The 14,010-nt window shown below is 42.1% G+C and overlaps 1 protein-coding gene across 2 annotated transcripts in view; it reads right to left on the bottom strand.

The window, feature by feature from the left end:
* Window positions 1–14,010, bottom strand: part of UNC13C (unc-13 homolog C) — a 1,328,864-nt gene that overhangs the window by 265,426 nt on the left and 1,049,428 nt on the right. Inside the window, exon 23 of one of the 2 annotated variants that reach the window (XM_086958316.1) lies at window positions 13,797–13,826. The exons of the other annotated variant lie outside the window; for it this stretch is intronic. Coding sequence (XP_086814442.1) covers window positions 13,797–13,826 — 30 coding nt within the window. The remainder of the gene's footprint in view (window positions 1–13,796; window positions 13,827–14,010) is intronic. 2 annotated transcript variants of the gene reach the window in all.

Here is a 14,010-nt window from a genome sequence, read left to right as displayed (position 1 = left end):
TCCCGTAAGCCTTGCAGGCATCGTTTCCATTTCACCTCCTGGTCCCAGCATCAAGGGTTTCCCCTAACAAAAAGGAGGCTCGTTGCGGCTGAGCCGCATTACGAAGAGAGCAGCGCAAGGCGTCCCATAGCAACCTGGGCCTCCCCACACTCCTCATCAAGAGGAGAGCCAAACCAGAAGTCAGGGAGCACCGCCGAGGAGAGAGCTGTCCCGCCGGAGATCCGCACGAACTACTAAGCCTCCTCCGCATCCAAAAGGTAACCAGAGCCTGTAAAAAGGGGGAAAGCGTGTTTGAACGTGCTGCTGGTTGCCCGCCTTAGGATCAGTTAAATAATTTTGGGTGGCTGGGGTGCACCCGCGCATTCATGAAGGAGTGATCCCCTGATTTAATGCTGAGTACACAGGTGTAGCACATTCTGTGCTACAGCGGGGGCATTCTGTCATTAGGGCACCATTTTCTTTGTCCCGTGGTGCTCCCTACGCAAGGACATTGGTGAGGGGCACCACATTGACATTTCTTGACGTAACTTCCCCACACTAGCCTCAAGGGCTCACAGCCATACTGAGCCTACAAGTGGTGTTTCACTATATTACTGTGAGTGTTGGTACAAATACTTTACACATTGTCATGGGGATAAGCCCATCTGCTCATGCCAAGCTACCAAGGGGGTGAGCAGGGGTTATCAACAATGTGTACCCCCTTACCCTGACTAGAAGTAAGGGTCCCTATTTGGACAAAGGAACTTGCCTATGCCAACTAGAGACCCCCAGATCTAACAGTATCTAACCTCTTATCATTGACTGAACATTAAGGATTTGGAAGTTGATGGTGTATGCCTGATTTGTGTTTTCGTTCCAGTTCCAGTAGCTCCACAGTTGCAAAAGTCCATTGAACAGAAAGCACGATTAGGATTTCTAAAGGATGATATCTGTTGGGATCTATAGTCTTAAATATCATTTGGCGGCAGATCTTTCTCCTACCTCGCTGCCAAAACCTGGAACACCCTCCCCATCCTCTTTCGGCAAACCGAGGACTTGCTAGCCTTCAGGAGACTACTCAAGACCTGGCTTTTCAAGCAGTAGTAGCACTCCTCCCCCCCAGTTCCTTGGGACCCTCACGGGTGAGTAGTGCGCTCTACAAATGCCCTGATTGATTGACCAATTCTTTTAGGTGCTAACACGTTCACATGTGCAGCTCCTGGCAGGCGCTGGCTCTCTCTCCGCAGTGTGCATACCAGCCTCCTGATAATCGGAGTTGTTCCAACTCCAACCACACGCAGTAAGTCTTGTTCTTCTGTGATGGGGATGGGGCTGTCTTTTTGCTACAGTGGGAATCTGACAGTATCTTTTCTGTCCTCGAGCCTCCATGGACATAAAGTTTCTCTCTTGTTGGTTGTAGCAGTAATTTGGGTCACAGGCAACAATCCTGACCTATAGCCTCAGCATTTTGAGAAGCCCATTCTGCCATACAGGGTCACTCTAACTAACCTCACTGTCAGATCACACTGGCCTCAAGTTGCTTGTTCTGCGGCCTCCTCTTGCATACGAGGTGACAGCAACTTACTGCACAAGGACAATCGCTCGATCAATGCGACAGAGATTCTTGGCAGATGGTGGCACTCGTACCATACGGATTCACCAGCTTCCACAACACTGCACACAAGCTGATCAATGCAGCACTCTCATTGGTGCATGGCATGCCTTTCTGGTATTTGGGGTTGCCAAGCCTCAGAACGCGGCACATGGGCAACAGCCTGACCAGTACAACACAGCTCTTCACACCTCACTCAGGAGCTCCACAAGCCGGGGCTCCTCTCAGGATCTCGCTCCCTCCTACACATTCCTCTCCCTCACAGGCAAACTGGTCTTGGTGAGTAGGCAGATTCTAGTGCTCCAGACGTCAGGGCAGGTGATCTTTGTTTTCCTGGGTGATAGCCCCTCACCCAGCAGAGAGACTAGCAGGTTAAGCCCAAGTATTGGTCACAGGCAGACAGCTGGCTGCTTGGCCGATGACAAACTATGGAGTCCCAGACTCCCCTACTTATAACGTTTTTTCAGTCACAAAATGAGATTTAGGGTCTGAACCTTTGAAGTTTGAGGTTGTGGTTCTGCTTCTTTGTAATGTACATGTCTCCACTTTTGTCTTCCTTCTGAAGGATGTCTGTCACAGAAGATAGGACTCTGAGGCTGATTAACCCACAACCAGATTCATAGGAATCACCTGAGTTCCCACCTGAATGTCAGCCACAGTGATCTGTGCATCAAAAGTCAATCATGGGCCATCAGCCTTACCCTTTATGATTCTATAATCAGCCCCATCTCCCTCATCCAGAGATGTGCCCAGGCCTCTTTCTTGTGATCTGTCACTAAACCAAAGACCCCTTTGAAAAACACATGGAGAGCCTGGCTCACCTACACCTAGTGCTTGTCCCACCCACTTACAGAAATGCAGCTGCAGTTCGCACTGCGCTCTGCCACTCATGGAACTTCGCTGAGTTTTTTCAGAACTTCGCGAAGTTCTGCGTAGCAAAACTCCGTGACCTACGCCCAAGCCTAATCTACACGCAGCCATCACTATTGATGTTTTGACATTCGGTTGGAGTACACAATGCCGTCAGGCTGCTGTGGGGCTCAGAGATACCAGCAAAAGGTTTATGCTCCGAAATCAGATGCAAAGCAAGCAGAGACTACCCACTGATTGCTTGTTCTTATATAATTTGCTTCCTCTGTCCTGTTTTGACATTAAAACCGGCAAGGGCAGGTCAGCTTGTATCAAATGATGTTTGAATTTTACTTTTGAGGTATGCCTTGTGACATAAGGATGCAACAGGATTTGCTACTTCCATTGATGAGCTTGCAGAGGCATTGGCATTTTAAAGGAGGCATTCTAACATCACTACTCACTTATAATAAGTTATTGCACATAAATAGTGACATATACCTCTTATTACAGGAGCACTCTAAGTTCAGAGTACACCTGTAACAAGATGCTGGTGGTGGCAATCATTCTAGAACTTTTCCTACCACTTCACAGATTGTTTTATTTTGTTCATACTTTCCTACATGAACTATAGTTTTGTTTAACCACCTCTTAACAATCTCACATGTACTTACCCCACATTGCACGCAGCTATGGAAAGTCCTTCACCAGATTCAGAAGGACATACCTTGATATTCAAGGGAGCACATCTCCCTTAACGGAAGGACCACTGCCCATCAACTGCAATCACAAACATTCATAACTTTATCCCGAGGGCCAGATTCTGAGGCAATAGCCTGCTCCAGTCCATCATCGCCTGCACACAGGTGTGTGATTAGCACCACAAGTCTCTTGAACACCGTTGTTGTAAAGTCATCCTGTGCCTTGGGCACCCCCCCAACTTTTTCTGACTGATAATGGTGGTAACTAATTTTGACTGACCCTGGGCTCTGCCTAACCAGGCCCAGGGTCAGTGCTAGCTGAAAGAGACACATTAGAATGCAGTTAAAACACGTAACATGCACTAGAGTACACTATGGTATGGTGGGGTACCCCTGTAATTGGCATGACCTACCCCATAAGCCCCTAGAATATAAGAGGGCAGGGGATTGAAACTACCTAGAAGTCCTTAGTACCCTGGGGCATGGCAGTTGAGAGGCCAGCAGCTTTTTTCTGCACTTGCATGTGTGCACTGTTGAAGCCTGTGGTCCGTTTAAAAACAGCCCTCAGTGCCAGGACTGCTTTTAAAAATTAAATTGAGGCCTAACTCAACTTTGGTGTTAAGGGCACTTACAAATTGATACCCTACAATGGTTTGGCATATTAGGGACCCCCAGGGTCTTCCCTAGGAATCCCGGGGGGGGGGGGGGGGGGGTACGTTAGCTATAAGGTATACCCTTATAAAATGAGTTTTTATACGCAAGGGTAAGGTGAAATTTCACATTTCCCGCCCCACATTGTGGTAAAGTGATTCTCAAATTCGACTTTGATGCTAGGAGCTCAGTAAACGGAGAATATGCAATATTTCTACAGATTCAGAACCCTAAAGTCTCCCCTAGTTGCAAATGAGGTGGATTTCCTGTAGATATAAGGCAAGTACTTATAAAATATGTTTTTGTAAGTCCTGGTGCTGGAAAAATGTCCCAAGTCATTTTTGCAAATCCCTTATTACATAGGTTAACTTGGTAGGAAGTTATTGCTTGATAACTATTGATAGAAGAGGACTAGACTGGCAATTCAAAGGCTTCCCAGAATGTAGTAGAATGTAGTAGCAAATCTAACAATATCATATTTGTGAATTTCTCTACATACAAGAAATTATAAGACTTTCTTATTTGTAAATCCAAATTCAGACTTCCAGTGGTCTGCCTTGATTGGTCAGAGTTAAGTGGATTAGCCAGGTTGCTTTGAAGAGATGATAAAGAGCCCCTGGGGTTAACTATCTCTGCTGGGAGGGCAGTGTGTTGTTCACTAGGAATGCCAGGCCAGGAGGAGGGGTTGTAAACCATGGTCTTCAAAGGCAGAGGGATAGAGAAGTGTGGCTCACTGGTTAGAGCAGGCAGACCCTGAAGCAGAGGTCAGACCCGGGACCAGGGTTCAATTCCCGACGCGGCAGGGTGTTGAGCTCAAATGTCCACGGACTCGATAATTCTCGCTTCGGTGCCTGACCTAATCATGGGTTCACACTATGCAACTCTGGGCATTAAGCTTGCTTAATCTCCACAACGGCCCCCCCGCGGCGGGATGCCTGGCTTTCACCTTGGGGATGCCCTGTAGGGGCTATCTCACAGGGAAAAACCAGGACGGGTTCCCAAGGCAAGCGCGGAGATACCCCTTCGGGGGTCGATTCTGGCGCTATATAAGAAATGCAATAACAATAATAATAATAATAGCCACAGTGTCAGTTTCCACTTTACACTTTACACTTTACACTTTTGACCCCACCCCAAACCCATGATTAGGAAAGGTATGTGCAGATGGTTGGGGGAGAGTCCATAGAAATAAGCCATCCTAGGGGGTGTGTTTAGCCAGCTCTTACCTCCTTGCTGGAAAATCAGCCATTCTGGATTTGGAAGATTTGATGCACTCGTGGACAAAGTAATGGCACACTGTACAGGTTGTGGTCATAACTTTGAGGAGTTACCCTGCTCCCATTATTCAGAAGTGACCTCCTGCTTGACCGAGAGAACTTGGAATAAGTATCAGAGAGGGGCAGAGCCTTCCAGATCTGCTGCTTGAAACTTACTGAAGCAAGAAGTGCCCTGCTGAGAAGTTTTGCTGTACAAAGATTTCTAAGGCCTGACCTCTGAAGACTGCACCAAATGAAACTGCAGCCCTGTGGATTACCTTGCTGCAAAAGGACTAAAGAGTGGATTCCCTGCAAGCTACAGGTTAACAGAGCTCACCTGGACATCCCCACAAAGAATTTCCAGCCTGGAGTCCCAGTGGATTTGTAAGGGATTTGTTCAAGTGGATTGCGGAAATGAAGTTTCACACTTTCAAGGACCCTCTTGGAGATTCACGAACCTTGGATTGGGTGTTGGATACTTTGGAAGCAGAACTTCAGGAAGGAGTTCTAACTGGACCCCGCCTGCTGGAGAAGGTGGCGCAACACATTTGGTGAGATTCTCCAGAACAGCTTTTAAAGGTGTCCCTGTCAGAGAAAACAAAGGGGCATATTACCAAGCAATAGCGATAATTATCGCTATTGCTTGGTTAGAGACAAAAATTTACCGCAGCGCTGCAGCGATTTTTACCGCAAATAAACCTTGGTATTACCAAGGTTTAACGCAAATGCGGTAAAAATCGCCGCAAAGCATGAATATCGCTGAAAAGTCAGCGATATTCATGCATTAGCGAGCTAATGCTCTTAGCCATGTTATCCACCTCCCATTGGATAACATGGCTAAGAACTGCTCAGGGCAGGTGTTAGCTTTTGGAGATATTCCCGCTTAGTGCGAATATCTCCAAAAGTTGGTAATAGGAGATAGCGATGTTAGCGACTGTTTTCAGTCGCTAACATCTTGGCACGCCCACTTTGCATCTCATTAGTGATAAATATCACTGATATGCAAAGTGGTGCCCAAGATGGTCGCTATCTTCTACTAGCTGTCGCTAACTGGTGTTAGCGGCAGCTAGGTAATAGGGAGATAATTTTATCTCCGCTTTCTTGGCTTTTAAAGCCAAAAAAGCGGAGATAAACCCCCTTGATAATATGCCCCAAAATGACTAAAAGGGGTACTGTTGGTTTCTAAGCACTAGAAAGTGACTAATCTTTAAAAATTCATATCTCTGGATCCCTGCAGTGTTTCTTTTTTCATTTTGGTGTCATTTAAATGATACAAATAGTACCTATTTTTATAAATTGGTGTTGGATTTTTATTTTGTGTTGTGTCTTAATTATTTACTGAAATAGTGTTTGTAAATGCTTTACATATCTGTCTTTGAAGTTAAGCCTGTCTGCTTGCAGCCTCGTTACCAAGGGTTGAGCATAGGAATAATTTTCTAAGACCTATGCTGGGTCCTACCATTTGTTAGTGGCCTTATTGCCAGTGGCAGACCTACATTAGCCCCTACCAATAACCCACTTTCCAACAACAGTGAAGTAGATCAAAGGCAACATGCTGATGCTTCACAAAGCCTTTAAATACGTAAACACATAAAAACAAAAGGGTGGTATGTTGTTGTGATATATAAGGACAATGCTTTCAGAAAGTCTATTACAGTGAACAGTATACCATGCTCTCTGAATCTGAATGCGTTTAGCTCTGCCAGGAAGTTAATGCTGTACACAAACATGAATGCAAAAGGTCAAAACAGCCCACAGATTTCTTTGGATACAACTGCTTCACATTACATTTGCATCATCCTTTCAAATATTGAACAAAGCTGCCCTCCACCAACAGATTTGTAAAATGTTCAGCTGCGGTCTATGCAGGTAACAGTGGTGGGGCCGCGTGCCGGGGGATTTCGAGGGACGATGCGGAGGGAAAACATTTTCTTTATTTAATTTTCCCTCTCCATCGTCCCTCAAAATTACCCCATGCGGCCCCACCGCCCTACCGCTGTTACCTACACTGGCTGCAGATGAAATTGTCCATCTATTTGCAGGACACCTAACATAAACCACACCCTCCCCAAAACTCTACTATTAGACTCACTCTTTCCGTCACTTCCAAGCCCACACCACCAGCACTAAAATGACCTAAACACTACTTCATAACAATCCATTAAAAACACCCCTTCCTCAGTATACAACACTCTTTATGTACTTCTCTGGAAGACTCCTGAATGTATGATTTTGAAACATTCTATTAGGATGCCTTCATCTTTATAAATGGTCTTATCTGTATTGTTTTAAGATAATATTTATAAACAGCACCTTTACTACTTGAGGAAAATGAAAATATGTTACCTTCTAAAGATTGCGTTTCTTGATTTGAAAATCAAAAATATCCTTCAGATATAATTTGATAACATCCTGATGGGTTCCCCCACCATGACTATTTGTCTATTTTTTTGCAATAAACCATCATAATTACCTCAATGGTGTTCATACTGGTTTTAATTCTTTACCTTTGCTGCTCAAGGATGTATCTATCACTCATGTACGGAGCTGTAAATACTCCAAAGTCAGCACAATCAGAGGTTGGGCCCTTGTTAAACTAGTGGTTGTTGGCCATTATCATTATGGATTACACACGAATACCACAGTAGTTTTGTTACTATATGAACCTTTATAAAGAACAAATGATTAGCGAGTTTTTGGTTGCCTCTGTTTTAGGGGAAAATGTACTTCCACTGCGTAATCTACTCATTATGCTTACTGAGAATGAATTGTTTAAAATATGTTCTATTGTCTTTATGAGTGTGTTTGACCTGGCATCATTGCCTTGGTTTTCCCCCTAATGTTTTGCCTTCAACCTTTCTGTTTGCTGATTTCATTTTTGTGGGTTTTTGGAATCTGAGCGCTTTACCACCGTTAACCAGTTCTAAAGTGCTTGTGCTCTCTCCTCACAACATGCTGGAATTAGATTATACCCAATTGGCATATTCGGTTTACTTTTAACTCCCTAGTAAAGTGGCACTATCTGGGCCCAGGGACTGTAAATTACATGCTACTAGTGGGCCAGCAACACTGATTGTGCCACCCACTTAAAAAAAACACTTTAAACAAGTCTCTGATCTGCCATTGTATCCTGTGTGTGCAATTTAAACAGTCATTCAGATCTGGCAAAATAAACATTTAGCCAGGCACAAACCTTTACCTGTAGGCTTTTTTATGATCTCACTCTTTTTTGGACCAAGAAGAGCATGATATTCTTCTTTAGGCAGATTATTTCTAGTGAATTTATTTTTGCATTAAATGCAATCCAGCTCTTTTAACACTGTCTTTTCAAAGGTAAGCAATTCATTCAGCATGGTCGTGGAAAGTGCATAAAAAGTTGAAGGTCTTTACAAACCAGAAGGAGTAAATGTTTAAGGTTTTTCTTGTTTCACAACAATGTCTTTCAAGTTTAATGTCCTAAAGAAATGGAGCAATTCCATTCTGGTCCATACAAAGTCTGGATGTGATGTTGCCACAAAGTTAAACCTTTTCTCAGTATATTTAATGTGTATAGGTCAAATGCTGTTGATGACACTTCCGGTTCAGGAGAGGAGCCGCGGGAGACACAACACATTTCTCGAAATATCCCCTGGAAGAAGGCATTTCACATGCCGAAATGCATTGGGAGAGTTGAAATGTTCAGTGGAAAAATGGAAATGTTTGCTCATGAATAAAATGAACAATTATAAATTTGACATCCAAGAGATGGATATATAAAGAAATAAAACGTTAAGTTTCACAACCAAACCATGGTATGAATTTATTAAACCTCTATATAGGAGGACCAATTGGAGCCCGGGGGACATACCCCAAACATATGGGGGTGCAACCACGAAATTATAATTGGTATCAGTTCTGGTTCCCCCACTTGTATCTTTGTCTCCTTGTTGTGATTTCCCCCATTCATTGATTGGGTCTCACCCACCCCATCTTCGCCCCCTGTTCCTGCCTTGACCTTCGCCTCTCGCTATAAAACCTGAGCCTAGTTGACCTTGAAAATGTGAAGTTGTAGTTTCTGATTCATTTGTACTGTCAGAGTATGAGGAAATGTCTGAGATCTACTGTGAAGTTTACAAGTATGTTTGTCACTTGTAATCCTTGAGGGATTGTGCCTGCTCTTAAATTTTTCAGTAATGCCTCCCCATGCAGAGTGATTCACATTTGTTTTTTCCTTTAGACAAATACGCTTCTCAGACTCAATCTGCTGAATAATATTGTAAGAAGTTCCACTTATGTCTTTATGACACTTACTTTTGATTTCCAATTGGGAAGTTTGTTTTGTGACTATATGATTTATTCATGTGTAATTGAACTGAGAAACAAGAGATACAAAAAAGATTGACTATAGATATTTGAAGCAATGTTTTTTATTCTTTAAGGGAGATTAACCTCAATACATCTTGTATGAGACATAGGGAGCACATGACTTATGTGAAGCTAGATTTAATTATTGGATGTATATACCCAAAATAAACACGAGGTATATTTGCTAAAAAGCAAGAATTTATGATTGACAGGGGCAATGTATGTTTTCACTAACTTTCTAAAAGTGGAATTTAGAAAATTTAACATTTTGACAGGTGTCATTTGCAGTTTAAATCTGACACAGGCACTTTACCTTTTTGCAGCAACCAGGCTTCGCATGACTGTAGTCTCTCACGTCCAGCCTGAACCCATTTCACATGCGTACAAATGTGTTCACATATAACAAGCCCAGAGCCCTTCACTCTAGCTTCATTGTAGTGGCCTTATCTTAAAAGGCAGACACTGGAGGTAAACATGTGCAGTCCATTTACCATGAGATTACAGGGAGTGAGACCCAGGTTCTGACACTCACCCACTTATAAACGTCCAAAAACCGGATGATCCAAAGCAAAAAAATTCTGCCATACTGAATTGGCAGACTCCATTTACAACAGTATCACACAAAATCAATACAAACTTTATTATGTCCACATTCCCAGGACAATAATTGCAGGATCTAAAATAGAATTTTAGCGTTAACGCAAAAAAAATACTATTATTCTTCATAACAATGTATATATGCAAATATCATAAGGGGCAATCGAAAGCAGAATACAGATTACATAAATACCACGTGGGCAGCTTGTCTTCCCAACAAGTAAATAAAATCTCATGTTACGCATGGTATCAGATGAAGGTTTGTCAGCAAATGCCCTGTCAGTCATTCTAAAACCAAGATAGAGTGCTCAATAATGAAGATGAGTGGTAAAGAGGAAAAACACTACTGCAAGTATTACAAGATATACTAATTTGTGCAGCATAGCCTTCAAAATTAAACAGCATCTAAATGTGGAGCCTATATAGCAATAGGGTATATAATCTATCTAAAAATATTCCTCAGTTCATAAATATTCATGACAAGTCGAATCTACTTCCTACAGTAGAGACTTTTGTTGCTTTTAAGCACTAATCTGGGTACAGACTAGGTGTATAGCAAATAGGATCAAGCATTGGCAAAGCGGATCGACCTCAGTTTAAAAATTCTTTTAAAATTGCTCTACCATCTTACGATAATCCTGTAGCAGTAGATGGCAATTTTAGAACTATATTTTCTACAAATCCAAGACAGCCGTCACTTTGCGTGTATACGTAACATGGCAACAATCTTGAGAAAATAAAATATAGTGTTTGGCAATCTTCGATAATAATTTTTATACCTCCATGTTTACTGATGCACTGTGTTAATATGCAACTTGGCAGCCATCTTCGAAGTATAGAAAATACCATTCTTAGGCATCACATAGAGTACGTGGAATCTGAAAACCTAATGACTATGACAGCCAGATGTCGATAAACATAGTGGAGTGGTCCAGATATGTAGCTACAAAATATGATTTTCCATTTTCAAGCAATGCGGTATAAAGTCAATGAATAATAGTAATTGTCAGTCCAGTAGAACGAACATCCATCCAAGCACCGGGACAGTGCACAACGCAATGCAACGCAATGCCGTCCCACCCCATCCATCCTATAGTAGTGCCCTATTTAATAACGGACTTCTACGACAGAGGATTGTCTTTATCTAATTATGCAACTATTACAGGACAAAAGCCAAAGGTTCAAAAATGTGGAAAAATAAACATGTCCATAGGCTCTATTCCAGACTCCGAATAACGAGACATTTACATGAATTATTCCTTTTATGAAAAAGCTTATGCACTTAACGTTGTTTTTCTAAAATTGATTATGATCATTCGGTCATGCTAGGACATGGTTAATTATGATACATCATAATACTGTAATAATCTTTATAACTGAACGTACTACATACAGATGTTATTCAGATTACTACCTAGCGGAACAAGGCTGCTAATAAAAAATGTTAATACACGTTTTGAACATAACCATATATTTTCGTATTTATGAGCTGCTGTGACACACCCAAGTATTCTTGTTATGCTTAACTCTTTTCTTAAATGCACACGGTAATTACAAAATAGCCCATACTTACATATGCTCATCGTTGTGTACACATCTTGAGAATGACACTGAAACCTAATCAGGCTTAAATCATCTTTATCAAGCTTGTATTGAGCAAATTGCTCTACTGTTCAATCAAATACAGACACAAGGCATTTAATTGAAATGTTCTAATTCGTCTAAACGAATATGTTGGCTGCATCAAAGGACTATGTGCTTCAGTAATTCAAAACATTTCTTGCTCCTATGTTTTTCGTTTCCCTTCCTAGACAATGTTCAAAACACTATTAACTGAGACATGTCGATCCAGGTATGTTTAGCGTCTGGTGGAACATTCATGCTGCACACGGTATTCTACAACATAGTTTCAGGATATTGGATCTGCTGCATGTATTTGATACATGGCTAAATCCAAGTTTACAATGTAAATAGCGATGGGCATCGGGAACAAGAATTTGATTGCTCTTATAGACAGATCTTACTGAATTTCGAAACCAAAAGAGAATATGAAGTGCCTTAATTTAACGTGATAATGAAAAGTACTAGGCCTTTAGTCTTTGGTGCAATTGTGCAAAAGTGAAGCTTTTAATATTTTTTTCTTCAGCAACACTTTCAATCATAAGTGAAGTTCAGACTTAGCTTGCATTCGTGATACAGTGGTGAAGTACAATGGTTATAAAATGAGCCCTTCCAGATAACTCTTCAAGCTTTTTTAAGAGTAATTCTTGCATTATTTCACGAGTATGTGTTTTGCTACAAGACAAACAGTGCAATACAGGCAGTGATTTGAGTTGAAGTACACAGATTGCGCCAATCAAAACCTGTTCTCAGAGAAAACAACATGTGGGGGCAATGCCCCTGCTCCTAGCTCAGTAGTACCCTGAAAGCTCTTTTTTGTGGGTTGCAATAGGTTCGGCAACAGCTACACTGGCCTGCCAGACTTAAAAATCAATGTAGATTAGCACGGCCGTCTGCATCCCATAAACACAAAAATGCACTCAGTCTACATTTAATTTTGGACGGGTAGTGTGCTTGACCTGCAATACATTCTTCATGACTGCACTCCTCCCATCGGTGCTGCTGTTTGAGAAAAATAAATACTGTAAATCATCTAGATATCTAAGACACTTTATCCAGTTACAGTGCCCTGTGTGTGCTCCTGAAAGATCAAGCTGGGACAGCCATACCCATGCTGGCTCAGGCAACTAATACGTGGATTTCAATAGCACAACTAATCTGTGAGTGTCTCTAGCGTTGTCCACAGGGACAGGTGATTTGCCCAGAATCACAGGATGTTGAGCCAATGAAAAGACTCGAACCTCAATTCCCAGCTTGCCTGTTACACCACACCCTCTGAGGTTCAGACCAACAGGCAGAGTCGTGAGGCCTTGTTTTTCCTCCTCCACTACACAGTTCATTAGCCAATGAGCCAGAGACCCACCCTTTCCACCACGTCCTTCTCTGTTATGCGCCACCCTCTGAACGATATTCTTCTAGGTGCATTGATCTTGAGCACTGTGACCTGCATCTCTCTTAAGAAACTTGTACCTGTTTATTCACACAGAGGTTTACAAATTTAGCTGCATCTCTCCACTGTATGGTTCCCTGCCAGGCTGCCAATAGGCACATTACTGCAGGAAACTGACATTGCTGGCCGGCCAGGCACTTTAATCTTTACCTCGGAAAACTCACGGAAAGCCTTGCCACCTCAGACTTGCGACTTCTTGGTTGAAGTGTGGTCTACCTCTGCCCTAGTAAACGGCCCTCACAAATCTCAAGCACACGTGATTCAAAGAATTGACTTATTTTCAGACAAATGTATCTTCACATCAGGAGAAATATCTAGAGGTGCACAGCATTTTCATTCTGTGCTTGTGACCTCCTAGTCAGACATGTTTCATGACATGCTTAGGTGCCGAGGTAACATACTATTAATGCTGTCTATTTTGACTTCAATACCACCACAATCTCATTGGACTTAAAGTTGAATGAATGTACATATTTGCACAATACCAAGTTGGGGGTTTCCACGTACTTGCTTCTTAATTCCAAATTTTGAATTAAAATCAACGTCGTGATTGCACACTCACTACAATAAATTTGTAGTTTGCCTGTCACGATACTAATCGCACTTGATTCTGTTCCAATTTAGCCTTTTCTTGTAGTTAAGAACCCCGTTTGCCCATCTCTATTGTAAACAGATACCCCGCATCTTATCCTTAACTGTAAGATAGGGGAATATTAAACATGCTTGCTGTTACACACCTTGTAGAAAGAAATAGCTCCTTCTTTCTTCTTGTCAATGGGTAGCAAGTCAAAGGCATTGGACAAAGACATGACACATTACAGACAACACACCAAACACAATTCATACAAACTTTGTCAGATTTAATTTAACAGTTGTATGTATACAAAGAACATGCACTATATATAAATGTCATCTGATTTTAAAAATCAAACACCAAGTTCAAAGTACCAC

The sequence above is a fragment of the Lissotriton vulgaris genome, chromosome 2_1, assembly GCF_964263255.1.
Source record: "Lissotriton vulgaris chromosome 2_1, aLisVul1.2, whole genome shotgun sequence".
Lineage (NCBI taxonomy): Eukaryota > Metazoa > Chordata > Amphibia > Caudata > Salamandridae > Lissotriton > Lissotriton vulgaris.
The sequence above is the reverse complement of the archived record's forward strand: the minus strand, read 5'-3'. Positions and strand labels throughout refer to the sequence as shown.